Source organism: Drosophila hydei, unplaced genomic scaffold (assembly GCF_003285905.1).
Source record: "Drosophila hydei strain 15085-1641.00,03,60 unplaced genomic scaffold, DhydRS2 tig00008119-arrow-pilon, whole genome shotgun sequence".
In the NCBI taxonomy this organism is placed as follows: Eukaryota; Metazoa; Arthropoda; class Insecta; order Diptera; family Drosophilidae; genus Drosophila; species Drosophila hydei.
Window position 1 is genome coordinate 3,538,856 of NW_022045830.1, and position 27,525 is coordinate 3,566,380.

The following is a 27,525-nucleotide window of genomic DNA, read 5'->3' on the forward strand; positions in this document are numbered from 1 at the left end:
ACACATTAGCCCACCTACAAACGGAGGCTGACCCAAAAGCTAGTGCCTGCGGCAGACATTTCTTAAAAACTTTACCTATTTCCTTCGGCCTGCAGGCTTAAGGCTTAAAAAAACAAAAAGTCTGGGGCATAAGCCGAGGAACATTATGAAAAAGAAGCAAGACAAAAGCTTAGCACATGCCCAGGCGTCGCAGCTAAACACATATTTGCATAACCCACAAGCACACACGCACATGGGGGACACGCCTTTGAGCAGTGTCAGCTGCAGGCCTAATACATAAATCTTAGGTGCCCTGCAAAAACAACAAGGCACACCCTGTGCCGCCGAAACAACCCTAACTTGACTTTTTGCTTTTCACTTTCAGATACAATTGCAGCCGAACTGTGAGAAGCTGCAGCCACTGTTGCGACAATCGCACAACGATTACAACTTGGCCGTCTTGGTGGGCATCATATTCAGCTGCTTCGGCATCGTTCTGATTGTCATGGCCTTCTTCCTGTGGAGGTAAGTGGCGCTCCATGTTTACACGCAGCTAAACTTCAGGGCAACTCTAAATGCTGGGCATAACAAGTGCAGCTGCGAAAGGCTGCGACGCGTGCTGCCCGCCCCTTATATAGCTGAAATATATAAAAAGACAGCGCATGGCAGTCGGGTATGCACGACTATGCAATACTCTGCAAGAGCAGCAGTCACTTGAAATGGGCTTCGTCTGACTGAGGCTCAACAGCTCGACTTAAATCAAGATTAAGCCCGAGAGGCCTTTGAAAGTTTCGAGCTCCAAAAAGAAGACATCAGCAATATGCCCGCTTTAGACTCTGCTGCACAGTGTATAATAGATCACTCCTAGTGCTCCGTGCTCTAAGTGTAGTCGGCTGTCTCGACACAGATGCGGCACACGTCCACCCCCACCCATCCCCCACACCCGCAGCGCGGCGTGGCTTATAAATAGGCGAGACCACAAATCAATGTGTCGACTGGGCGCAAATGTTGCATCCACACAGCAGGCAGAGCTATTTCTGGTGCGTGCGAAGATGAAAATGTTTTTATTTCGTATTTAATTTACCCAAAAAAGATCAACAAGACATAAAAATATAAATATATATATATATACGTATATCAGACGGAGGTATCTATTATAACGCAACGGGACGTCGAACTGTGACTGCAACGAAGCGAGAGGCAGAAAGAGTTTCAAGGGATTAACTAGCAGATAGCCGAGGCAGTAGCAGAACTCTTAGGCTACATATGTTGCGCGCTCTGTTTCGTTTTATGAAAAGGAAAACATTTCGGAAAACAGCTTCAGCTGTGAAACAGAGCAAAGTATCTGACAGCAATGTAAAGTATTAATAAATATGTTTTTCAGCTCAAGAACTTAATTTGCTATTGCTATGCAAATAGTCTCGAAACATATTTAAAGGCTCAGGGTTCCATAAATCATAATTTTCATATCAAATAATTACTAAAATATTTAAAATAGTGTAAAACTTGCAATTTCCTTCATGTGGCCGCAGCCAACTTAACATCGCTCGCTCAGTCGCAGCCAACTTAACAGGCTATGCAGTGCTGCCAAACTGCTTAAATAGCCCAACTCAAAGCAATTAAGTACAATTAGCGACTAAAAGTCAATTAGGTACAGTTATTTACTTTGAATAAGATTTTGTCCTAAGCAGCTCAATTCAAAGTAAATTTTCGTTGAGTTTCTTAAAAATTAAACTTTTTTATGCTAGCCCACACAAGCATAAAGAATAGCATCAGTGAGCTGTCCAGTCAAAATTCACGTTTCACTTACGCATCCTTTGAAACCCAAGTCAATCCAAGTGAATGGGAAAGCAAACAGCAAAGAGGAAATACCCAGAAACCAATTCCAAGTGCCCATAGAGCGGGGAGGGGGTGGGGCGTCCAAAAATGCCCGCATATTCATTAGAAATGTTAATTAAAATTCGAAACATAACAACATAAACCCAACCTGGAACGCCCACGATGCAGCATACAACGGAACGGAACGGAATGACATGGAGTGGGATGGCATAGAACGAAAGAACGGCAAAAAGTTTCAAGTTACTTAAAGTCTTTATTAAATATAAGAGTGGTTAACCCGTCCGTTGGCGGCGTTACCCAATTTCGCACAAAGCAAAGGCCTCGGGCAGCTGTATAACTGTATAACGGTATTGCCACACTCTCCCACACTCACTCACACACACGCACACACTCACTCCAACACACACGGCCACATCCCCTTCCGCTAAACGCCATAAAGAAAATGCGAAACATTTTTAACTTCAATGAAAAATTTTTTACTTCTTTTCTTTCTTCATTTTTTTTTCTCTATGCCATTTTTCATGCTCCCGCGAATATGTCAAATAAAAGTTGCCGCTCGCCCGTCGCACGTCGTCCCTGCCCCAACCAGTCAGCCCCATCCACTTGTGTTTTCTAACAAATTAATGCCATTTTATTTATTTTTTACAAATACTCTGGAAAAGTTAAGGACGCAATAAATAGAAAGGATTGCAGAAAAGGGGCTTAAGGGGCGGGCGGGGCACTTCAGGCACTTTCCACAGGCAGAAACCATTTTTCAGGCTGCCTTTCGCGTTTTAGAGCGGAAAAAATTATATTTTATTTAACAAACAAAACAAAACAAATTTCCACAATTTCCCTTTCAATGCGAATAAACAAAAAAAGAAAGGAAAACCGTCAAGTAAATAGGCATTAGGGACAGAAAAGGTTTACCTTCGCGCAGTGCGAATAATATAGGTAATTTAGTGGTACTTGGCTAACAGGACTAAGATCAAAGATCATATAAGCTATGCTAACATGAGCTATAGATTTTAGTCTCTAGCTGATTAGCTTGCAACGAACTCATAATAGAGAAATTGCAAGCCATCTTGCAGTAGAACACATGCAATCGAGCATAAGTGACTGCACAATACTCTGCTTACAGATTTACTTAAGTTTAGAGTATCTATGAGATCTGTGCTTCATGTTTGGCTGGCTGACTCTACAACTGTAAGCGCTCAGCAGACACAACTGAAACTAGAAACAAAATCGGAATGAGAGAATTTTAGCTCTAAAACTAGATGCAATTTACAAGATTTTTGATTGCATTTCATTTAAAAAAATTTTAAACAAATTTTCTATATTTATCAATCTTTAATAGAATGCCAATACTTTAAATTCCAGTAATTTACTTCTCATATATTATTCCAAATTTCACATTATTTAAAAATAATTTATATTAATATTTAATATTTAGAATGTTTCCTTTACTCCTCGTATATTATTTTAAAGTTAATCTAAATTCAAAACTTATTAATATTACTCCTATATACTTTCATATTATTTTAAAGTGAAAATTTCAAATTAAAGTTCATATTTATATTTTTGTTTATATTTAAAATTTAGTATTATATAAATATTTGATATTATATAATTGCCAGTACTTTCAATTCTAAACATTTACTTCTTATATATTATTTTAAAATAATATTGACTTTTTTTCTAATTCTTAATATATAATATTAGCCTTTTCACTCCTTTCCATTGGCTCGCTCTGCCACATATTCACATTACTCCTGTCAACTATAATATTTTTGCGTGAGCTCAACTCAATTGCTTGTAGGAAATACTTTGTTCTTCAGTTCAAATCTCAACTTTAGTTGACGCAACTTTTTTTTGCTGATGCCACAGAAAAAGCGACAACAAAATACTCAAGAAATTTTTATTGGAACAATTTGTTGGTTACAATACAAAAATATGTCAACGATAACAGCAATTTTTATTTACATTTTGACGCCGCATATAAAAGAGAGAAAACAACAACAAAAATAGAAGGGCAACAAAAATGAGAAAAGTTTTGTTCCACAATTACAGACATACATATATGCATATAGCTGTCTCTTTCTGTTTTGCTGCCTCCCTCCTCCCTCCTCCCTCTCACTCTCTCATTCTCCATGTCTGTCTCTCCCTTTGTTGTTAGTAGTTTCATATTTTATGCAGTTTGGCAACATTGTTTTGCGGCAAGAACTTTATTTGCCCCGTGTCCGTGCCCCATGTGTGCGACGAGGTCAGGCGTCGAGTTTTCCGCCAACTTTTGCCTTTAGGCTGCCCCCAAAAAAACAAAAAAAAAAAAACAAACAGCAAAATTTTGCCAAGAAATTGTTTTGGCTTCGTATGCGCAACTTTTTGGGCCAACATTTTGCTGTTGTTGCTTTTGTTGTTGCGCTAGCAGAGTCAAAAATATTAGAAGCACGTGCATCCCACAGAGTGTGTTGAGTGTGTGCAGGTGAGGTCGGGGCTAAAAATGGGTTAAGTTTGGTGTGTGTGTCTGTGTGTGTATGCATGAAGCCCTCTTGTTGAGACTAAATTTCTGTATGTATAAGATTTCACTTCATGAGTTTTGCTCAGGTAGATATGATCATTATTGTTAGTCCTCAGTGAATTTGCAAACTTTTTGGAATTTAATTCGAAAATCTATTGTATCTTTCTCTACAACAACCTTCACTCTTTTTAGTTCTACTTAACAATTGTTGCGCCACTTTTCCCAACTAAGCAATTAATACCTTTATCTATTTGTTCAATAAAAATTAGTTTAATGACAGCCAATACATTAATCTAATTGGTTTATTTACGAGCGCAAAGTACTTAACAGAGATAACACAGGCCCAGTATTTATTAAGCAATAACATAAAAATACCATAAGAAAAAAATACTATCGCTCGGCACATGCGCAGCGAAGAGAGACAGAAGAAAATCGAGAGTTTAGCTAAACTTTTCCGTAACGTGCGTGTCTTATCACACACAGCTGAGAGCTGGCCAAAGCTCTCGCTCACTCTTACAGCGATCAAGAGAGCACTTAACATTGTGAGTCGAGAGCTTAACATTAACAGCGTGTGCGCTGTTGAGCCCCATACAGCTGTTTCTGCCAATTGGGTTTTCAGTTGCGTTTTGATAATCGAACCGCGATCAACAAGTGAGTGAAGGGCGTACCTCGAAAAGTCGTCATTAAAAACGCGCTCAATCGCGATCAGTCGTTCGACCTGTAAAGACGTGAATTCGAACAGCCTTCGCTTAAGCTCTACTGCTGCAGAGTTCTAAAAATAGAACTTTGCGGTGCATTCTTCAACGCAACAGCAACAAAAACCGCACACGCAGCGTTTTCTTATCGCTTGCTTCCGCGTAACTCAATTGCTTTAATTGCAATTTACGAAATTTCGTCGCTTGGCGCGAGTGCGCCTGCACTCAAAAGCACAATCCGCGATGACATCTAATGTCAATAACCTCGCTACAGCTGTAAAGGTAAATGCAGAAATGCAAGCCCAGCTTAACGTTGTGATGGCAAATAGGCAAGCCTCCATCATGCCAATAAACTCAAAAATAGATATCGCCTCCGTGCAAGGCATCACTAACAACAAAAACACGAAACGTAAACAGCCAAATTCACCAAAAACCATCAAGAAAAGGCTCATCTTCGACGAACCAAGCACCAGCAATGCAGCATTAATATCAGAAAATCGATTTTCACTGCTCGTAGAAGAAGATGAAGACTACAGCGAATCACCTGTAGCTCCAGAAGCCCCAGTATTGACCGACCAGCAAACTACTCCGAAACCTCGTCCGCCCCCCATATGGTGTCCAAACATCAAGTCTGTGGCCCTACTTCAACAGATAATAGATAAAGTAATTGATGCTAAATCATACGTAATTAAGCCAAAGAAGAATAACATAGGTGTATTAACCCAATGCAGTGAGGACTATCGCAGAGTTATAGACCACTTTACTAAGCTGGAATTGGAGTTCCACTGCTACCAGCTTAAGGAGGACAAACCATATAGAGTCGTGTTCAAAGGGCTTCACTCCAGCACTGATACAACACTAATTAAAAAGGAATTGGAAACCAAAGGCCACACAATTACAAATGTGCACAACCCACTGAGCCGTATGGACAAAACACCGCTAAATATATTTTTTGTTGACGTGGCTCAGGCCCCCAACAACAAAGAAATTTTGGACATTCGAGTTGTCTGCAGGCAACGCTGCACAGTGGAACTGCCAAGAAGATACAACGACCTGACACAATGCCATCGCTGTCAAGAATTTGGACACACACAACGCTACTGCCACAAAGCTCCCAGATGTGTGCGTTGCGCCGGGAAACACGCATCCAAAGACTGCACCCGCGAAAAGGACCAGGCACCAACTTGTGTGCACTGTGAGTTACAGCACCCAGCCAACTATAAGGGCTGCCAAGTATACAAGCGGTTGCGCAAATTGCAATCCCCAGCACAAAAAAGGAGTCCCACACAAACACCGTCTACGGGTCCGAGTACTGCTTCCGAAATTACAAGGCCCCGGAGCATTACCCAAGCCACGAGCTTTGCAACGCCTATTAGTGGTGTTTCTTACGCACAGGCCGCTAGAGGTGGACCGTCAAATAAGAATACCACAAGTGACACTTTGTTCACTGAAATGCTTCAGCAACAACAACGTCAGTTTGACGCAATTAATGCCGAGCTCAAAGCGATGCGAGAAGTACAATCCCAACAAGCAACCATGCTAAACAGTTTAATGGCCATCATAACCAAGCTTGCCTACAAATAATGGCTTTACGTGTGGGTATCTGGAACGCCAATGGCCTGAGAAACAAGACTCAGGAACTGGCTGCGTTTCTCTCACAAGAAAACATAGATATAATGTTAATAACAGAAACTCATGAGTGCCCCACTACACAAATTTTCGGATACGAACACTATCAGGCTCATGGTGAAGGAGCAAACTGCTTTGGTGGATCCTCAATCCTCATACGAGCAACAATACCGCATACACCTTTACTGCCAATTTGCAACGCAACAATGCAGGTCTCAGCCATCACCCTGCCTACGTCTATTGGAGCGATCGAAGTTGCGTCAATTTATCTTCCGCCAAACACTGGTCTGTGTGATCATCACATGGAACAGGTTCTAGGCCAAAGGTTGAATAAGACCCTCATCGGCGGCGACTGGAATGGATGGCACCCATTTTGGGGAAGCAATAGTGCGAATCGTCGCGGAGAAGTCATATTTGAGGCGATTCAAAACTTACAATTCAGCATATTGGCGACTGGAGCCCCCACCCGTTACCCAATTAATGGACACAGGCCCTCGGCAATCGACTTCGCTGTCTACAAAGGCATCTGTGACCGGCAATTGACCATTGAAGAATCCTTGGACCTATCCTCTGACCACCTGCCACTAATAGTCACAATCCACGCGCAGCCACAGCCCTTGCCCATTAGGAAACAACTACTGCCAGCAGGATCAGATTTAGGAGTCTTTAGGCGCGAGCTCCATTACTCTTTGCACATAGAAATGGAACTTAACACTCCTGAAGACGTGGACTACGCAGCAAACAAACTGCAGGAAGAAATAGTCAAAGCTGCGCACCAAGCCGCCCCACCATCTTGCCAAACAAGACAACAGTCTCCGTACAACATCCCCCTCACCTTGGAGGCCCAACACCTACTAATACACAAAAGATGGGCCAGGAGACGCTGGTTAAGATTACGCACGCCTGATGCCAAATCCATGTACAACGAAGCCACGAGGCATCTTAAAGCTGCTCTCGCCCTGCTTCAAAAGAGGTGTATCAGCGATGCGCTGGTACGAGCTGAATCGCCCACTGACGCAGAGTTTCAATTATGGAAATTTACAAGAAAGCTCAAACGGCAGCCAATACGACGTCATCCCATTCGGAGCATTTCTGGTTCCTGGCACATTGGAGACGAAGCTCAAGCTGAGGCTTTTGCAAACCACCTTCAAGACCAATTCACGCCGGTGATTACCGCAGAGGCCTCAGAAATCGAAGCAACAGAAGACATCGTTCTCTCGCCCCTCCCAGCTGAAGACCAGATAACTGGATGTACAAAAGAAGAGGTTCTTGAACACATCAGAAGAGTGAAGGCAAAAAAATCCCCTGGATATGATCTAATAAACGGCAGAGTCCTTAGAGCACTGCCTGACTCCACCATAGACTACATAACTATGGTGTACAACGCCATGCTCCGCATCCGGCACTTTCCAGCCTGCTGGAAGCGCGCCGTGATTGTGATGATTCCTAAGCCTGGCAAACCCGTGGGAGAAATTGAGTCGTACAGACCAATTAGCCTGTTGCCAGTACTCTCCAAAATATTCGAAAGAATATTTCTGGAACGAGTACTGACACATCTGGGACGCCAGGAGGCCATTCCAAACCATCAGTTTGGCTTCAGGAGACAGCATGGAACACCGGAACAGGTTCACAGAGTTGTGCACCATATCCTTGGAGCCTTTGAAGAAAAGATGTACTGCTCTGCCGTCTTTTTAGACATCAAACAGGCGTTTGATCGAGTTTGGCACCTGGGACTGCTGCAGAAAGTGAGGACCACCCTTCCAGCCCCATTTTTCGCGTTGCTATCCTCATACCTTATTGGAAGAACCTTCCAAGTGTCAAGGGGGCAAACAGTATCCTTGACTAGACCAATTATGGCTGGAGTACCACAGGGTAGTGTTCTAGGCCCAACACTTTATACTTTATTCACAGGAGATATGCCAACTCCCGAGCCAAATATAGGAAGTACAGATGCAGTACTCATAGCGACCTATGCAGATGACACCGCCATCTTATCACGTCACGTATCTGCGCAAGAAGCTTCAGACTCACTACAAAAATATCTGGACTCTTTCGGACGCTGGGCAAAACGGTGGTGTATCACCATTAATGCACAAAAGTCTGTACATACTACCTTCGCCACTAGAAGAGGAGATTGCCCAAGCGTTGCATTGGGGCCCACTATTCCCAAAGCCTCAAAAGTAAAGTACCTTGGTATCACTCTTGACAGAAGGCTGACTTTTAAAGCGCACATAAGTCAAGTAACCTCAAAATGCAAAAGCAAGCTAAAAACCCTCGACTGGATGCTGAGAGCTTCAAGCAAGTTGTCTTACAGCAGCAAGGCCGCCATCTACAAGGCAATAGTTGTCCCAACCTTCGTATATGGTATCTCTCTATGGGGCTCCTCGGCGAAGACTACAAGGAACAAAATTCAGACCCTGCAGAATAAAGCACTACGCAGATGGACTGGAGCCAGCTGGTTTGTAAGAAACTCAGTCTTACATAGGGATTTAGCAATTCCCACAGTTGCTGAACTCATTGGGCGACACAGTTCAAGATACGCGGACAGACTTGCAGCGCATCCTAACCATCTCGCAAGCAACCTGGCTATAAACAACAATAGGCGAAGACTGAAGAGATTGCATCCTCTAGACAATATTAGAACTAATTAAGATAGTAGCTACAAGTGCAGAATAATTGGCATATCTGCCCTCCCATTAGTTAAGGTTTAGAGCTAAATGCGCTATAGAGTCTAAGACAATAAGCTGCAACAAAATAAAGAAATAAAAACGAAAAAAAAAAAAAAAAAAAAAAAAAAAAAAAAAAAAAAAAAAAAAAAAACGCGCGTAAGGCAGACAGAGGGAGATTGTCACAACAACAAAATCAACGGTGCTTATCAAAGCAGAGAAAGAAACAAAAATATAGTCACGATAAGCTGTCAATTTGAATTCCTTTTTGTTTTGTTGTCAAGTTCTTGCATTCTAACCAGTGCGTACGTGCGTACGTGTGTGCTTGTGTGTATGCGTGTGTGCCGTTGTGTATGAGTGCATGTGTATGTGCGCCAATTGCGTACTACATAATTTTGCAAGTGCCTGGCGACAGAGCGGCTGCCCCTCGACGACTGCGCACCCAGTTGCCAATATGACGTAATTTTTTCTGTGTTAATAAAAGTGTGCAACGACAACAACAATAACAGAGGCCAAACAGACAGCGCAACAAGTGCAATGCAATTTTAACCTGACAGAGAACAAAGCTCTGTGCACCTGCTCACCAACCCAGCCGCCGCCAAAGCCAGCGTCAGCGTCAGCGCCAGCACATTTGAGCGATCATCTTCTATGAGCAGCATGTCAGCAGCTGGCGGGGAAAAGCGACGCAGCAGCGTAACGCCGCTGTCCCCGTCGGCGTCGACGGCGACGCCAATTGTACGTCGCAAATCGCAACGTGGAAATTGGTTTACGTAAGTTTTGCGCTCTCAAAGCAAATGCTCTAGCACTCGGCATAAGCTATATAGAAAGTGTAGGAGAGTGGGGGCGTTACGACCACCCCATGTAAACGGAATCGGCCGATCAACTTTTTATGACAAAAACAATCAACAATCAAGAATGCATAACAAATGAGGCGCAGCCAAAAGAGAGACAGAACTGAAACTGAAACTGCTGCCAAAAGCATAAGAAATAAGTAAACAAAACGGAAGTTGACAAAAGAAAACAATAGCCAAAGACATTTGCGATAGTCGGCGCAGCAATACCCTAGCATAGCTTCAGATGCTTATGTATGCATATATATATAAGTTATGTTATATATATATATATATATATATATATATATATATATATATATATATATATATATATATATATATATATATGAAGTTTGACTAATGTTAATATGAAAATTTAAAAAACAGCAAAAAACTATTGTAATTATATTTTCAGTTAATTGATTAAACAAACAAAAACTTAATAATATATGCAATTCAGTTGTAATTCCACTTCAAGGTTCAGTTCACAGTAAACCAACAAAAAAAGGTTAATTCAGGTGTAAACGCTTTTTTTAGACTTGAAGTCAGCTGAACAAAGCACTACAGTATCTAAATATAATAGATATTAATATAACGAAACAGGTGCTTGACCTATAATTATCGCACGTCAGTCGAACTTTTCAAATGTGAATTTGATTTGTTTATAGTCAATAGAGGAGGGAAAAGTAGGCAAAAGAAAAGCACATTAAAAATGTAACAGAAAGTTTAACAGCAACAAAAACAATAACAAGGAAAAACGGTAAACTTTTAACGAGCAATTAAACTGTGTAATATATATGCATATCATATGCACATACATACATATATATGTTTATATATGTACTTGGCAACTTCGTGTCTAGTTTTTTTATGATTTACAAACATCTTGATTACGTTTATAATAAATGTATTTTTCCTATAATAAATATTTGGTGCGTAATAATGAAACAACAACGCAGTGAATAACTAAATTTCACATAAACATGTTGACATATATATGTCTAGATACATACCGATATATATGCATATATATACGTAGCTCTAAGAGTGGAGGAAAAGGGAAAACAATTCTTGTTTTTATTTCGCAGCTTCAAATGTTTTCTGAGAATTGCGTAGCGCTTCATAAATATATTTATTATTATTATTATTACTATTAGTTTTTGCTTTTGTTATCGTTGAGCATATACTCTATAAATTGATAAATATATATACTTATATTTATATTATATATATTAATATTTAATATATTGAGCTGAAAGTATTCAAAGTGTTCTCAGATATAAAAAGTTGTTGCGCTGTTTCTTTTATGTTTAATGTTTAAACTTAAAATTTATGCAAATATATTTTAAGTCTAAATAATTGACAGATACATATATATATATTTATATATATATATATAGTTGAACGAGGTGAAAAAACAAACAAAAACGTTTTTGTTATGGAATGTGGACAAAATGCGATTGTTTATGACGATTTGAGCTCTGATATATGATATATAAAACTGATAGATAATAATATCATATTGATTCCTTAACTATAAATATTTGCACCTTTGATATGCATACAAAGCTCGGTAAGAAATAGTTCAATTAACTGATTTTTCAAAAAGGTTTTTAGCTCTATATAAATAAGGGCCAAATACATTTTATTTCTATATTATTAATATTTCATTTATCGCAAAATATAAGTAACCGAAGATATTTAAATATAGTAAAATTATAAATATAAATCAAATGTAAAATTTAACTATATTAAATCTCTCTTTCTCTCTCTGTCTCGCTTGCTGCTTCTAATTGCTTAAGCCAATTAGACAAACTTAACCCCAATTTGCGCGTGGCACAGGTGCACAATTGACAAACCATTGCCACGACCACTTCAGCTGCTCTTTAGCTAGAGGTAGCTGCGCGTTGTCACTCAAATATCTTTGCAAAGGTATTCAAAATGCCAAAAGTAGCAAAAGCTTCAGTTGCAGCTGCCATTCAGAAAAACAAACTAAGAAAAAGAGAGGAAAAAACTACTTGTTTATGCCTCGCTGCAACTAAATACCGTTAATGTTGACCAAAAGCACCCAGCGCCCACAGCCTTAACGGATGTCCTTCAGTGCAGCTGAGCACTACCTTTCCCTCCCTTCCTCGCTCTCTCTCTCTCTCTCTCACTCTGTCTATCTCTCTCTCTCTGTCTCTTTCTGGACAGCTTATTATTTATGCATTTTGAATTTAGTTAAAAGCGCGTTGCACATTGAATGCTACTTAAGCTACTCCTGCTCCACTTCCCCCTCTGCTACGCCCTCATTATTCCTTTGAGCTCACCTGACACCTGCTGTTTCATAATTTCTACCAGTTCCGACTATTTCCACTGATTCGAAATACTTGTTAAGTACGCTTTTGTGCAGCTGCCTGATACTTGAGTACGGCGCCACACGGCTGTACCTACTCCCGCTCTATTCGTATAACTTGACCAACAATAAAAGTGGAAGCTCGCATTGGGACTAGTTTTGATAGAGCTGCGAGTGCATCTATTCATAGAATTAAAGAGTTAAACGAGACAGATTGATTGTTATATTTAATGGGAAGGGCTTTTAATAGACCTAAAGCGTTATATATTATTTGAACTAAATATCGCAAAGAAAACTTGAAAACTCTTCGTTCAAATAGTAGATTCTGTCTATATAGCACTTCGATATGCATGAGCTTCTTATCTTGAAGTACGTGTGCATATGTTTGTATGTACGGATGAGATCTCAACCTTGCTCACAATATGCCAGCTCATATGCCCGTAGTATATACTTAATCTTATCTAGTTTTAATCTGAAAAACCCCCATATATACTATATAAAACTTAGCTCTACGTAACTGGAAAAAACTTGATTGATTAACTCTTGACCTTTTGTGGCTTAACTTATTTCAGCAGAAAGTGCTTCCATGCGGCTTACTACTACCTGGACGATCCGCCACACCATCCCAATGCACCTCAGGTGGACTGGGAGGTGCCCGTCAAGATCGGCGATGAGATACGTGCGGCGGTGCCCGTTAACGAATTCGCTAAGCACGTCGCATCGCTGCACGCGGACGGGGATATTGGCTTTAGTCGGGAGTACGAGGCCATACAGAACGAGTGCGTCAGCGACGATATGGCCTGTGAGCACTCGCAGCATCCGGAGAACAAGCGCAAGAATCGCTACCTAAACATAACAGCCTGTAAGTGGGCAATTACAGGGTATAAGAAAACCATTACTAAATTCTCCCTCTCTCTCTGCCTCTTTCGCTACAGACGATCACAGTCGCGTCCATTTGCATCCCACGCCGGGCCAGAAAAAGAACCTGGACTACATCAATGCCAATTTCATTGATGGCTACCAGAAGGCGCATGCCTTCATTGGCACCCAGGGACCATTGCCCGATACCTTTGATTGCTTCTGGCGCATGATCTGGGAGCAGCGCGTTGCCATTATCGTCATGATCACCAACCTGGTGGAGCGCGGTCGTCGCAAGTGCGACATGTATTGGCCGAAGGATGGCATCGAGACCTATGGCGTCATACAGGTGAAGCTGGTCGAGGAGGAGGTCATGTCCACCTACACGGTGCGCACGCTGCAGATCAAGCACCTCAAGGTGGGTAGCTCTAAGAGACTCTTCTTTCCAATTAATTGCAAAGTGCAAAAATTCACTTTAGCTCAAGAAGAAGAAGCAGTGCAATCTGGAGAAGCTGGTCTATCAGTATCACTATACCAACTGGCCAGACCATGGCACACCGGATCATCCATTGCCCGTGCTGAATTTCATCAAGAAATCCTCAGCTGCCAATCCCGCCGAAGCGGGTCCAATTGTTGTCCACTGCAGGTGAGCGTTGGCAATCCCAGCATATTTGACTTTGACCTTGACTTATGCGACTCGGTTCGATCCACTTGCAGCGCTGGCGTCGGTCGCACCGGCACCTACATTGTCCTGGACGCCATGCTCAAGCAGATTCAACAGAAGTCGATCGTGAATGTCTTTGGCTTTCTGCGCCACATACGCGCCCAGCGCAATTTTCTTGTCCAGACCGAGGAGCAGTATATATTCCTGCACGATGCACTCGTCGAGGCGATTGCCTCGGGCGAAACCAATCTGCCCGCGGAGCAGGTCGAGGAGCTCAAGAACTGCACTCCGTATCTGGAGCAGCAGTACAAGAATATCATTCAGTTCCAGACAAAGGATATACACATCGCCTCCGCCATGAAGCAGGTGAACTCGATTAAGAATCGCGGCGCCATCTTCCCCATTGAGGGCAGTCGCGTACACTTGACGCCCAAGCCGGGGGAGGATGGCAGCGATTATATAAACGCCTCCTGGCTGCACGGCTTCCGGCGCCTACGCGACTTTATTGTCACCCAACATCCCATGACGCACACGATAAAGGACTTCTGGCAAATGGTCTGGGATCACAATGCCCAGACAATTGTGCTGCTCTCCTCGCTGGATGATATTGTAAGTTGACTAACTCTCGAAAAGAGAACACAAACTGAGCTCCGTTCGTTGCAGAACTTTGCGCAGTTCTGGCCGGATGAGGCCACGCCCATCGAGAGCGATTATTATCGCGTCAAATTCCTGAACAAAGTGAACAAAAGCGACTACGTGAGCCGCGACTTTGTCATCCAGTCCATACAGGACGACTACGAGCTAAGTGTCAAAATGCTCCACTGCCCCAGCTGGCCCGAGATGTCCAATCCAAATAGCATCTATGACTTCATAGTCGATGTGCACGAGCGCTGCAATGACTATCGCAATGGACCCATCGTTGTGGTCGACAGGTGAGCGACAATCTCGTAGCTCTCTCCCAAGCTGAATGCCTTTATAATCGAACTTCCTTTTAGATATGGCGGCGCTCAGGCGTGTACCTTCTGCGCCATCTCCTCGCTGTCCATTGAGATGGAGTACTGCAATACGGCGAATGTTTACCAGTATGCCAAGCTCTATCACAATAAGCGACCCGGCGTGTGGACCTCCAGCGAGGATATACGCCTCATCTACAATATACTGTCCTATTTGCCAGGCAATCTGAACTTATTGAAGCGCACGGCGCTGCGCACGGAATTCGAGGATGTGACAACGGCCACGCCGGATCTCTATAGCAAAATTTGCAGCAATGGTAATGTTATACACCAACAACAACAGCAACAGCTGTTGCTAGCACAGCAGCAACAGCAGCTGTTGCAGCTGCAAATACAACATGAAACACAACAGCTACAACAACAGCTACAGCTACAGCAACAACAGCAGCAGCAGCAGCCGCAGTCAAATCTCATTAGTCATAGTCATGCAGCAACTAGTGAAATAACAAATGAAACAGCAACTGCAACTGCAACAGCAACAACAACAACACCATCAACAACAGTCACAGCAAATACTAATTCTAGCTTATTACCCATCTCATCATTGTTACCACCCACAGTTGCTCCATCATCCATCACACCCACACCCAGCAATGACATGCCCAATCCAACAGCAACAACATCAACAACAACAACAACAACAACACCACAACAACCATCTACAACAGTCCCAACACCTACAACAACACCAATAACAGCAACAACAACAACTGATTTAACCCATACTAATGCTAATTTTACCACTGTTACTAACAATGCTGCTGATGTGCCGCCAATAATTGCTGTTAATTGCGATGAACTGGCCCAACAACAACATCAACAACAACAAATGCTCGCGCTGATGCAACAACAAACGCAACTGCAACAACAATACAACACGCATCAACAACAACAACAATTGGAAAATGCCAACTGCTTGCATGTTGATGAACTGATCCATCCGACAACAACCACTCCAACGCCAACCACCCTGTGCAACAACAACAACAACAACAACAACAACCTGCAACAACCGCTTAATCCAGCAGTCACAGATGCTCAAAACTTAGATATTGTAGCTTAGAGTTAAACATAAAACAAAAGTAAAATAAAACATCATTTTATAAATGCTAAAATATGATATAAATATAACTAAATATAAATACATAAATTTAAAATACGATTAAAAGCTAATTATAATTACTGTAATCATTTGCCTAGTTCATTTAAGCGCGTCCTTTAAATTATTTTACATATTATTTAACACTTTATTTATTATTTTATATTTTCACTTAAGTTATTTTAATTATGTTTCGAGTTTTCAGGGCAACTCTCCCCACGGCGTATCACGCTGTTTATATTTATATATAACAAAAAATAGATTTAACATTATTAATTATTTGCGTTGAGTGAAGAATTGAAATTTACTAAAATTTATAGTAGTCGCAAGCAAAAGAAAAATAAATAATAGTCAAGGCACATGATTCAATATGGATATATATGTATATATATATATCTTCTATATATATTTATGAATATTATAAAATATAATAAAGTTTAAAATGTAGCTAAACGCACAAATGCCAGAATAGTTCCCACAAAAACAAAACCACAAAAATCAAACTGAAAACAAAAGAAGTAAATATAAGAAATTTCCCTAATTTAGTTACAAATTAAAGTTAGTTTTTTATAGAAGGAAACTTTATTGTACTTTTTTGTGCCATGCTCTAACTAATTAGTTCAAATCAGGTGTTAACGCATATAAGGCCAGTTACCGTTACGCATTGTCATATTGTCATATTGTTTGCGAAATTGTTTCAATGTCCGTCCTACAATCTGTTAACAATAACTGTTTTCCGCTCAATTTCCAATTATTACAACGATTACAAAATGTTAAAGCTTCAAAATGAAAACAAAACAAAGCAAAAAAAAAATCGTAGCGAAAATTATGCGAATTTAATAGACAAGAAAACGAAATATTTAAGCAAATTTGCATATTTACATAATGTCACGTCTAGATATCTAGAAATATTTTCTCAAATTTAATCGAAGCACTTTAAAAACAACCACATCACTGTAAATCGTAAAGAAATGTTAAAAAACACACACACGGCACATCACAATTGTAAATAAATATATATCTATGTGTAGAATCGCGTATAGAACTTAAGACGAGCTTTTCGAGCGGCTCTCAATGCTATAAATATTGTAAAAACAAAAACACAAAATACGAAATACGAAATACGAAATAAAAACTGCTTAGCGTTTAGTATCTAAGAACTAATTGTATGTAAAGCGTATCGCGGGCAAAGTATTACTAAAATATACAAATACATGTGGAAAAATTCAAAAAGAAAATATTGAAAAATCGATCAACTAAAACATATTGACAACTGTGTTTCCCAAATCTCTTCTTTTTTTGTGGACAAGGTATGAACGAAGTTTTGTGAGCGAATGTAAGGCGTAAGCGAATCTAAGAAATGTCTAAAGAAATAAGCCCATGGCGTTTCACCTTGCGAATGCCCGATTCCATATTGTACAGAGTCATAAGTAAATGATATAGTTGTTTGCACTATGAATTGCCATGGCTATAGAAGCGAGTTCAAGGACACAATGGATTGTGCAAGCTTCACATATTATATATATGCATATATGTTATTAGGGTGTTTGAAATATATATATATATTTATATATATATATATATATATATATATATATATATATATTAAGATATGTATATACAGTTGAACTCCTCTGAACAGCTGCACAATTCCTACATTTATGCTTCGAGTCGAGTCAAGATAAAAGTCCTGTAAGATGTATACATGTGTAAGCGAGCGCGTATAAGTATATGTATTTACTGATAAATGTTTTAAAGACTGGTTTTTTGTACACTTTATCTTAAGCAGGTATACTCTTTATATTGTATTATTGTATCTAAACTTTTGAATTGCTTTCGATTTCAAGTATACCAAAAGTTCAATTCAGTTCACTTACAATGTATAACAGCCGAATAGCTTAACTCTAATATGATTTCGCTCAAAAACAAGCTGCATTTCTATATTAAAGAAAGTAAAATATAAAAAAAAAAAACAAAAACCTAAAAAACATTCAACCTAACGACCAATTTTCATATTTTGTTTGTTATAGAGCATACAAAAGCTCTAGGGCACTGTATTTAAATTAAGATACGATCTATATATATACATAGATATATGTATAACTTAGATGGCTTGTAAATTCTCATAACTTAAAGGCAACAACTGGAATGCTTCATCTGTAATATACGAAAAACCATATTATTTTCAAACTAAAATATTACTAATGCATTTTAACTATAAACACAAATTTAGTTCTTAGTTATACACAATGTATGTACTATTTAAATGAAAATTATTAATTAAATTAATGAATGAATGAAGATTTGTAAATTGACAGCCAAACAAAAAATTAAAATAAAATCCTGAAAACGAGGCGAGCCAATGTGAAGATGAAGATGAAGATGAAAAGAACAAGAAAGAGGAAACACAACCGAAAAACTAAGAAAAATATTTAAAAGTAAATTAAAAGTAAAAATCTGCACACACTTCTCGAGCAAGGAAACCTTTCCAAGACTAACTACCTTCACAAATCATATATTAATATATATATTATCTAATTGACGGTGTTATGCAATTTATAAATGTGATGAATGTCAAACTTAAGCGTATAAAAGTGAAAACAAAACAAAACAAAAAACCACAAAATGATCACAAAAAAATAAATAAAAAACTAAAAAAAAAACAGTTTAGTAAGAAAGCTGAAAAGTAGCGAAAAAACCTAACCTAAGCATAACCCACGATTTTAGAGCTAAGCATAAAGCGAAAGGGATACGTGAATACAGCCCATAGTTTTTAAAAGGGAATTACAGAGTAGATCATCAGCAAAAGGAAACAAAGCAAAACGTAAAGTAGAACAGCAAAGTGAAGTAAAGCAAGTTATATTAAAAGAGTGCAGCAAAATAGCCAAGTGAATGCTTCAAGTAGCGCTCAAGGCGTAGCGATGAGAAAAGGTATCTCGATATACATCAGAAAATTGAAAGAATATAAGTTTATGTACATCTAAGTTATGGATAAGCTAATGACAAGTTGCAATGGATGCAAAGAAAAACAAAAAGAAAAAAACAAACAAAACACAAAAACTTATAAAACTAAACTGAATGGAAATATAAATAAAGAACATCTGATTTCAAATTTCAAAAGAGTACGCACATTTAAATTGGTGCCTGCGTTTGCAGTGTAAATTCCACATCCATCTGTCCAAAGCTGCTGCGAGGCAGCACGTCGGGCATCCAGTATATGTATAAACCACTTTTTGTCTGCAAGTTAATAATTGCATAGACATTAGAAATACTGTATCAATGTTAAATTCAGCAAATAACAAGGCTGCATTGAATATTACAAATATAATAATAATAATAGTAGATAGATTGACAGTATTTCAAGTCAAGTATTGCCCTCCAGATGGGCCACAAAATGTCACCGAATATTTTCTTTATATTGCAGCCTTTTTAGCGACCTTCTAACCTGTTGCTCAACATCAAAGAGCATTTTAACCATGTAGAGCCGCAGTTTGGCATGCACCGGACGTTGTCTGCCCTGTGCGGATGCCTGTGTGGGCGTCTGTCGCACGTACGGCACAAAATGTCCAAGCGCATGGCGCTCAAAGCTACGTTCCAGCTGCAAGTTGAGCTATTTAAAGAGAAACAAACATGTTAGTTGGCAGTTTAAAGTATCTGTTATACCGTATACACACATTGCGACTGCTGAAGATGCGCTTCACAGTGTGCGAGGCACTGAAGTGCCAGACATACTTGCTCAGACCTTTATGCTTGCCTGTGTCAATGACAGCCACTTGATGCAAGGGACGACGCTTGATGCCAGCACTGAAGCTCTTGCTTAAGTGCGAGAATGTTTCCTAAAAGGTATGAGTATTAGATTCATGGATAAACAATGCGTAATTATGCTCCAAGCATGAAAAACGCTTAAGAGCTCTCACCTTGTGCACATGAAAACTTTGCAGCATTTGCCGTGTGCTAATTGCCTGCTGAGGCACAGGCTCTGGTTCGATGGTTGAGTTCAGCAGCTCTATTACATAGTCGAGCCAGGCCTCATATGCCAATGCTGGCTGTACTGCCACGCCCACAGCCTCAACCGCAGTTGTACACGTAGGTTCGTTCACAATGAGCGCACGTTTCGCTGGTAGCGGCGGTTGCTTGCGCGTCTTTACCTCATCTACAATTTCAGATGCTTTGATGGCAGACTTCTTGACGACCGCAATCGTGGGCAACTCTATGGCGGGCAGCTGATTGGCGGCTGCTGGCGGTGCCTTTGCAAAGATGGGCTGAGGCGCCAGTATGTTGTATGGTTCGCTAACCAAGGGCAGCTCAATATCCTCGCTGCACAAATCTAGCTGATCGGTCAGCTGATATTGATCCATGAGCTCAATATTGCAATCGGTCAACTCCAGATGTTGATCCTGCTGCTGCTCAGCGTATATATCAAAGTTGGACAAGAGTTGGGCATCGTTAGGAGCACAACTGCTGCTGGCGCTGTGCGCTGTAGGCGCCGTATCCATGTCGTAAATAATATCTGAAAGCGCCTCCGGCATGGGCAGCAGCTGTAAGATTTAAACATGGTAAATGGGGAGGCTTTTGTGGCTGCAACAGACTTACATCCGTGTCGGCCACACAGAATTCATCGTCAAAAATGTATATGTCTTCGGAGAGATCAACATCGCCGCTTGGGATTATGCTCAAGCTTAGGCGCAAATCATCGTGTGTAGCTTCGCCAAGAGGCGTCTCCAGCTTGTCGGGCATCCAAAATGTTTGCAGACTCTTTGTAAAGTTGCCATAGACCGTCTTGCCCTGCGGCGAACTGAGTATGCCAGCCAACACGAGCAGCAAATGATCACAAATTTCATCCTGCATGACCAGTGAGTTGTCTGGCTCTACTATAATCTTTAGCTTGCGGCAAGCACACGCATAGGTGCCCTTCTTGGTGGAGAGTCCATTAGCCAGCGCCGTCACATGCAGATGTGCCGCTGGAAACGTGTTCGATCGTTGGCATTTGACCACAAAAGTTGTTGCATTTAATCGCTGCACTGCCGGCCAGTGGTCCTGCTCCTCGGCCGACTTATACTGCTGCCAGAGCTGTTGCTTTTGCTCTATAGTAATGTTTAGATTCCAGAGCACCTCACGTGACACGGTGTACACCTGCGCCATGGGCATCTGATCCTGACCATCGCGACAGGCTTTGATGTGCCGGCAGTCGTTGTCTGCCTTGCAAGCGTCCACATAGCACAACGCTTTGCTGGAAACAACTGCTGCATTCGGTTGCAACGACACAGTCACATCCTCAATGGACACAAAATTTCGTGGCTGCGCTTCTGGATCCCGTTCTTTGGTACGCACCGAATAGACAGCACAGCCGGCACGTTGGTACACCAGCTGTACGCCATCGAGAAGGTTTTTATTTTGCGGGCACGCAAGATTCCGACAGAAGAGAGCACGACTGCCATTTATGGCGCCGCAACTTGAACATTTTCTTAAGCCGCGTAATGTTGGAGCTCGAATTTGTATTAAATCCGCACATTTACCTTCGTCAGACATAGCTGCGTTGCCAGACTGTTTCATTAAAGTGCTAATCTATCGATATTGATATCGAATATTGCTTTCGTTATCGGGATGAGTATTTTTATCGCACTTTTAAACGACTCAAATCAAGCTCATATTCAAATAAAGTTGAAATTCAAGAAGCTTTAGATGAAAATTATATTTATAACTTATTATTAACTTAAGTTCACACGCATGCCGTATGTCGCTGCAAACTCTCTAGGCAATCGAATTCCACCTGACCCTCGATCCAACGAGCAACTGTAAGTAGCAGCTGTTCATTCAAGTTATTACTCATTAATTGCAGACTAAGCGGCAAGCCGGACTTGGACAATCGTATTGGTATCGATACAGCTGGGATCCCTGCCATATTGGCAGGCTGTGTGCAAAAGTCCTGTACAGCGCACTGATCGCGGTTGCTAAGGGCGGCAAAGTCCTTGTAAAGTGGCGCCTCGCTTAGTGTTGTGGGCGTTAACAATATGTCCACCTTTTCGTTGGTTGTGGGTGGATTAAACACTTTTTTAAAATCTTCGGCAATCAAACGACGCACGCGTAATGCCTTTTCAAAATAATGATCATAGTTTTTACGCAACAGCAGAAAATTACCCGTTAATATGCGCGTCTTGACTACCTGGTTAAAGCCTTCAGTTCGCGACTGAGCATAGAGCTGTTCCGTGCTTCGCTCATCTGATGCACGGTGTCCATACTCGATGCCATCGTAGCGCGCCATATTGCTGGCTACCTCGCATTGATTTAGTATGGAGTACACGAATATGCTGGCCGCAGTGTGAGGCATTGACACCTGTCGTACACTGGCACCTGCGCACTCCAGCAGATCCGCCACCTTGGACCAGGTTTCGAGTACTTCGGCGGAAAGTCCTTCGCAATGGTATTCTTTGGGTATGCCAATGCGCAGACACCGCAAATCAATTTGATCTAGTTCTGGCAATTTTAGTTTCTTGTATGGTTGTCGTATTGTCGTCGAATCCAATGCATCAGGTCCAGCTATTGCATTAAGCACCTCAACGCAATCGCTAACCGATCGCGTTAATATACCGGGTACATCCATTGAATTTACAAGTGGTATAAGACCGTAGCGAGAACAAAGGCCATACGTTGGCTTTAGACCCACCACGCCACAATAAGAAGCGGGATTTCGAGTTGAACCGCCCGTATCGGAGCCAATTGCACTGCAATAAGGATGAATTTAAATTAATTTGAATACTTTACAAAGCTATCGATAATTCTGTAGATAATGACTCTATCGATATATCGGTTGACCTTTTTGTTTGACACCTACACAGCTGACAGATGTGAAACGGCCACATTGCGCCACAAACGAACGCAAAAGTAAAATATTTACGTGAAATTGCGAATAATTTAAGCGTACTGAAGCGATGTCTGCGCTTTTTCGCCTAACCAGCCGCGCCGTGGCGCTGCAGCGTTCCGCAGCGCTCAACCAGGCAACAACGCTACGCCTATGCCGCAGCATCAAAACCTCGCCAAAGAAGGATGAAACGGTTGCAGCACCAGCCAGCGTTACAACCGAAGACTTTGCCAATCCCAGCCCGAAAAACTGGATGAGCTACGGATTTGATACGAAAACTGAGGCCGAGGATCGCAAAGCAACAAAGTCAACATTCTTCTTTGCTGTCACACTGTGCCTTGTTTGGGGCACATTCTATTGGGCTTATTTGCCCGACACGCAAATGCGCGACTGGGCACAACGCGAGGGCTTTTTGGAGCTCCGTCGCCGCGAAGAGGCTGGCGGCGATTTGATTAGCCCTAATTATGTTGATCCCGCTAAAATTGTGCTGCCATCGGACGAGGATCTCGGCGAAACGGAAATTATAATTTAAACAATTAGTGAACTAACCCTTAGTTTGTTTTGTAAGCGAATGTTATGTAATGGAAAATGCTGTTGACCACAGCGGTAACGCGCCTACTGTGCGTAAATAAACGAACATATTTCGGCACGAGTTCATTTGGTGACTATCTTTGCCTTTAAAAGTGAATTAAGCGCATATTTACGCAAGTTTTTGATTTGCTTTGACGGCTGGCGAGGTTTGAGGTTAGATCGAGTGAAAAATGTAAACAACTCAAAAAAACTTACGCATAACACAAACCAGCTGCAACAGCTGATGCAGAGCCACCAGAACTGCCACCTGCTATTCGCCAGTTGTCCTGACTAAAGGACTCACTCCAAATATTCTTGGTTGGCCCATATATGGAGTCCACTGTACCGGCGCCCATAGCAAATTGATCCATGTTCGTCTTGCCCAGAAAAACGGCGCCGGCTTCTCTTAAACGGGCGCAAACAGTTGCATCGTAGGGCGGTATAAAATCCTTTAACATGCTGTAATTGTATATAATTTAATTTATAACACGACCCCTTGACCGAATCTCAGGCTATTTACCGAGACGCACAAGTTGTGGCTACATTCCTGGTACAGAAATTGTCCTTAATAGCTACGGTAACACCATCTAAGCTACCAAGCGGCCGCTGCTCCGCATACCGTTGCACAGACTCCTTGGCCTGCTGCTGCGCCTGCTCGGCTGCAACGCACACAAATGCGTTCAGGGTCTTCAGGTTAATTGACTCCGCCAGCGCTTGCTCCGTCACCACCAGCGGAGACAATTGTCCATTGATGTAACTGGCGGTCAGCTAAAATGTTGGTTCTATTAACAAATCTGGATGCAATCTTGATGAGATCGTTTACCTGTTTAATGCCCAGATGCAAGTGACGCTTCATTATTTAAGTATACTAATATTCAGAAGCTCTTAAATAAACTTTTATTTAAAAAAAAGCACCAATATAAACAATTCTTTCGGCGAACGAACAGGCTATATGCACGCACAGGGTGCACTCCTATAAGCACCCTGTCAATTAGAGATGCGCGCTAAATCGATATTTTTGTCCGTTAATCAAAATTTAAACTCAAAGTTTCAACTAACAAATAAACACGTACATATATTTCATAAAACTCTTATGCGATTTAAAACTAATTACATAAAACATTTAGAAATAGTAAACTAGAGACAAATATATGTTGCGAAATTTGACTATATACCCGACCGATTTTACACACTTTTTCTGCATTCACTTATTCTTAATCTTATCTTTCGGATTATGGTCGCCATGTGCTGTGGTTATATTAAGGGCATTATTTGCCTCTAACTCCTTTTTCTCTTTTTTGATGTCGCGCTTAACTGTAGTGGAAGACGGTTCTTCGTCCTCGGTCTCAGATTCGCATTTCTGTAAATGATAATTGACGTGTATTAGAATTATTTGCGCAACGTTTCAATTTTGTTAATGAAAGATGTTAGAAATGTACATGCAGTTAAATAGTTTCAATTTCAATTAGTTGAGCAGTGCATCGAACCAGGGCATATGTTCAATGCCTTCGAGAATGTTCAACATATCCCCCTCGGTTTCATTAAATTCAAAATTCTGATCAGTTTGCATGGCATTTGGATTGGAGGTTTCATTGGAAATTGCATCGATTGAGGCTGCTTCGTCTGCGTTGGAAATTTGATCTTGATTCTCAAAAATAATGCTATTATCGGTCATATATGGATCTTCGAGCCCCAGCCCCAGCTCACTACAGTCCATATCGAGTAACATGGCATAATTCTGATCAATTGAATTAGCCAAATCTTCGACGGTATCATGATCAAAATCAAATATACCATTTGTTAACTCCAGTAGATCATTCTGAGTGCTAGAGTCAATGGACTCATCGATCTGATCACTGTCACCATTAAAATTATCCTCACTGCCGCCAGTCGCAAATATACTTTCGATTGACGGTATGCTCGGTACTTCATAAAACTATGGAGGGGGAGGGGGGATGAGATGTCGGTATTTTATTCAAAATTTGATCACAAGCTTTTGTTAATTAAAGGCTACGAAATACTTACATATATGTATACGTATGTATGTATGTCTAGCTAGGACTATACTATACTATATAGTTGTATGTGTATAAATATTGGAACTACCAGCCAATTGGAATGGCTGCTCAATCAGAACGATAACAATCGATAGCCGTCAAATCTATTTGTCTTTGCGATGTTTGTATGAATTGAGTAGTGTCTATGTATGTATATGTATGCAATTAGTATTTACACAAATGTAGGCGCAGGGCTTATGCTTTTAGTGCTAGTGCTCTAAATAGTGCTATTGGTAGTGGTATTGGTAGTTAGGTATTTTCAGGCTCAGCCTCTAAATTAACGCACCTTTTGTATATACTGGCGCTTGGCCGGCGCCACATTCAAATGCAGCACACATGTCGAGTCCTCGAGTATGCTTGCAACGGGCTCTTGGCAGACGACACCGCTGCGCTCTACGCCGCAGGCGCGATATAGCACCTGGCGCTTATCCTCGAGTATATGCTTGCGGCAATGCTTGCAGCATGGTAATGTTCGTTCGCCACACTTGACGCCACCTTCAGTAAATACGCACTTTGGCTGACTAGACGCTTTGGTTGACACCACAGTGTCGCGTGATCGCTTCTCCTTCATCTTTTTATAGAGAACCGCTTCCATGCCCTGTCGCCTATGATAGCCATTCAGCGCTTTCAATTGCTCATACAGTTTTCGCTCGTGCGGCGTGTCCTTGAGTTGGTCATGAATACTGCCTACAATGTAATAATTGTTTAAATAATTGCTAATTGAACATAAGTAAATTGATCAATTACAGTAGGTTTCGCGCTCCCGTCGTATATCCTGCAAATATATACGGCGACGCTGCTTTAAAATATGCTGCAAATGTGTTATCTGCCCGCGGTACAAGCCCTGCAGTTTGATCAATTTCATCTCTGAAAGACGCACTGCCTCCGCACGTGTGTAGACGCCAGCATGCCTACGAATAAGAGTAAATTTAATATGCCTACAAATGAGGCAATGTATGTTGACTCACTTGAGCGGATCGTCCTCCTCTGAGTCTACGCTTTCATAATCAGATTCAAAGAACTCCAAATCTTTCGCTGTATTTCTCAAGCATGGCGGATCCCCGTCATTGCTTGAGCTATCAGAGGCATAATCCAGTATGCGACGCCGCTTACGCACGCTCGCCACAACTTGTGGTATGGCATTCGTATGATCCTGATTGACTGCAAGACATAACAATAATATTAATATCAACAGGCTTTATAGATTTAAGGATATTTCTTTTTCATGCATCTTCCTGATTAAAGAATGCCCTTTTTTCCGAACACTCACCAAAAGGCGTCACATGTGGCGACACAACGTCAATTTCATCATCATCCGGTTCCGGTTTGGGCAGTTCCGGCTTGACGTCCTCAACGTTTATGTGATGCGATAAGCTATTTAGAAGCGTCTCATTGGTCTCCACGCGGCTACGCAAGCGACCCACCGATAAGTGCGTCTTTTGTAGCTGCGTCTGTCGGTTGTGCTCGAAACAAAGGGTGGTGAGTATTTGCTCCTTTTTGGTATCCAGTTTGGGCACTGCATTGGCGCATTTGCGTCCATTTGGAAAGACGTGGGTGCACTGGCGGTAATTGGCGCGTGGATCGCGTAGAATGTGTCGAATGCAATATTCGTAACCGTCTAGACGCATCAAATTACACGAATATGTGGGATTGCTGCAGTACTTGATTTTGGCCAATTCGCTGTGGATTTGTTCACGTAATTTTTGTTCCTTTTCGGGTGTGCAAGCAGTCCCCGTAAACCGCGCACATTGGCGCAGTTGGTTTGGGGAAAAACTAGCCATTTTATGTTTATTGCTTCGACAGAATTTTCAACGATGCGACTGAAAAGTGCGATGTTGCCGTTAGAGATGTGCACTTGCTAATATCGATTGCAAGACGATTTTTTACAATAGGGTAACCTTTCATATGACTGCCTCGAATCAGTTCATCAGC

At 41.2% G+C, this 27,525-nt stretch overlaps 5 protein-coding genes and 1 long non-coding RNA gene across 14 annotated transcripts in view; 3 read left to right on the plus strand and 3 right to left on the minus strand.

Annotated features, from left to right (window-relative positions):
• Positions 1–16,117, plus strand: part of LOC111592693 (tyrosine-protein phosphatase 99A) — a 129,120-nt gene extending 113,003 nt beyond the window's left edge. Inside the window, exons 11-18 of one of the 5 annotated variants that reach the window (XM_030224891.1) lie at positions 365–504; positions 13,046–13,335; positions 13,409–13,749; positions 13,811–13,977; positions 14,049–14,604; positions 14,659–14,927; positions 14,991–15,265; positions 16,037–16,092. In XM_030224891.1, coding sequence (XP_030080751.1) covers positions 365–504; positions 13,046–13,335; positions 13,409–13,749; positions 13,811–13,977; positions 14,049–14,604; positions 14,659–14,927; positions 14,991–15,265; positions 16,037–16,071 — 2,073 coding nt within the window. In that variant the 3' untranslated portion in view covers positions 16,072–16,092. Of the gene's footprint in view, positions 1–364; positions 505–9,496; positions 10,076–13,045; positions 13,336–13,408; positions 13,750–13,810; positions 13,978–14,048; positions 14,605–14,658; positions 14,928–14,990 lie in introns of those variants that run through there. The other 4 variants (XM_030224890.1, XM_030224892.1, XM_023305062.2 and 1 more) reach the window with 4 other exon arrangements.
• The window catches only part of LOC111592695, a 138,580-nt gene extending 116,905 nt beyond the window's left edge, over positions 1–21,675 (minus strand). Inside the window, exons 1-6 of one of the 4 annotated variants that reach the window (XM_023305068.2) lie at positions 20,701–21,674; positions 20,025–20,645; positions 19,771–19,943; positions 19,553–19,717; positions 19,238–19,344; positions 18,075–18,264 (exon numbers count right to left, since the gene is read on the minus strand). In XM_023305068.2, the coding sequence (XP_023160836.2) occupies positions 18,212–18,264; positions 19,238–19,344; positions 19,553–19,717; positions 19,771–19,943; positions 20,025–20,645; positions 20,701–21,660 (2,079 nt within the window). In that variant the 5' untranslated portion in view covers positions 21,661–21,674 and the 3' untranslated portion in view covers positions 18,075–18,211. Of the gene's footprint in view, positions 1–18,074; positions 18,265–19,237; positions 19,345–19,552; positions 19,718–19,770; positions 19,944–20,024; positions 20,646–20,700 lie in introns of those variants that run through there. The other 3 variants (XM_023305070.2, XM_023305069.2, XM_023305071.2) reach the window with 3 other exon arrangements.
• On the plus strand, positions 18,212–18,609 carry LOC111592696. Its single transcript, XR_002750978.1, has 2 exons — positions 18,212–18,358; positions 18,410–18,609. It is a non-coding gene; the product is annotated as an uncharacterized LOC111592696 (long non-coding RNA).
• A 103-nt stretch (positions 21,676–21,778) lies between the features above and the next one.
• LOC111592685 (glutamyl-tRNA(Gln) amidotransferase subunit A, mitochondrial) lies at positions 21,779–24,507 on the minus strand. Its single transcript, XM_023305051.2, has 4 exons — positions 24,360–24,507; positions 24,057–24,304; positions 23,753–23,995; positions 21,779–22,829 (listed from the first exon to the last, which is right to left on the minus strand). The coding sequence occupies exons 1-4, from the start codon at positions 24,390–24,392 to the stop codon at positions 21,827–21,829; spliced, it is 1,527 nt and encodes a 508-aa protein (XP_023160819.2). The 5' UTR covers positions 24,393–24,507; the 3' UTR covers positions 21,779–21,826.
• On the plus strand, positions 22,917–23,618 carry LOC111592686 (NADH dehydrogenase [ubiquinone] 1 beta subcomplex subunit 11, mitochondrial). Its single transcript, XM_023305052.2, has one exon. The coding sequence runs from the start codon at positions 23,037–23,039 to the stop codon at positions 23,496–23,498; it is 462 nt and encodes a 153-aa protein (XP_023160820.2). The 5' UTR covers positions 22,917–23,036; the 3' UTR covers positions 23,499–23,618.
• A 167-nt stretch (positions 24,508–24,674) lies between the features above and the next one.
• LOC111592681 (KAT8 regulatory NSL complex subunit 2) lies at positions 24,675–27,462 on the minus strand. 2 transcript variants are annotated; one of them, XM_023305043.2, is made up of 6 exons: positions 26,864–27,462; positions 26,562–26,754; positions 26,341–26,504; positions 25,880–26,280; positions 24,976–25,472; positions 24,818–24,896 (listed from the first exon to the last, which is right to left on the minus strand). In XM_023305043.2, exons 1-5 carry the CDS (start codon positions 27,372–27,374, stop codon positions 25,002–25,004), a joined length of 1,740 nt encoding a protein of 579 aa, XP_023160811.1. In that variant the 5' UTR covers positions 27,375–27,462; the 3' UTR covers positions 24,818–24,896; positions 24,976–25,001. The 2 variants fall into 2 exon arrangements, with proteins under 2 accessions (XP_023160812.1, XP_023160811.1); XM_023305044.2 differs by lacking the exon at positions 24,976–25,472 and having other exon boundaries at positions 24,675–24,896; positions 26,864–27,459.
• Positions 27,463–27,525: the final 63 nt, after the last annotated feature.

What these genes read in the sequence shown, in the direction of transcription:
- LOC111592686 (XM_023305052.2), top strand. Translation starts at nt 23,037, where the DNA reads ATGTCTGCGCTTTTTCGCCTAACCAGCCGCGCCGTGGCGCTGCAGCGT.
- LOC111592685 (XM_023305051.2), bottom strand. Translation starts at nt 24,392, where the DNA reads ATGAAGCGTCACTTGCATCTGGGCATTAAACAG. An exon ending in TGCATCTGGGCATTAAACAG is followed by an intron (nt 24,305 to 24,359) that starts GTAAACGATCTC and finishes CCAACATTTTAG; the next exon opens with CTGACCGCCAGTTACATCAA. An exon ending in GCAGCTGGTTTGTGTTATGC is followed by an intron (nt 22,830 to 23,752) that starts GTAAGTTTTTTT and finishes TCCTTATTGCAG; the next exon opens with TGCAATTGGCTCCGATACGG.
- LOC111592681 (XM_023305043.2), bottom strand. Translation starts at nt 27,374, where the DNA reads ATGGCTAGTTTTTCCCCAAACCAACTGCGCCAATGTGCGCGGTTTACG. An exon ending in GCCACATGTGACGCCTTTTG is followed by an intron (nt 26,755 to 26,863) that starts GTGAGTGTTCGG and finishes TATGTCTTGCAG; the next exon opens with TCAATCAGGATCATACGAAT. An exon ending in AGCGCCAGTATATACAAAAG is followed by an intron (nt 25,473 to 25,879) that starts GTGCGTTAATTT and finishes CCCCCTCCATAG; the next exon opens with TTTTATGAAGTACCGAGCAT.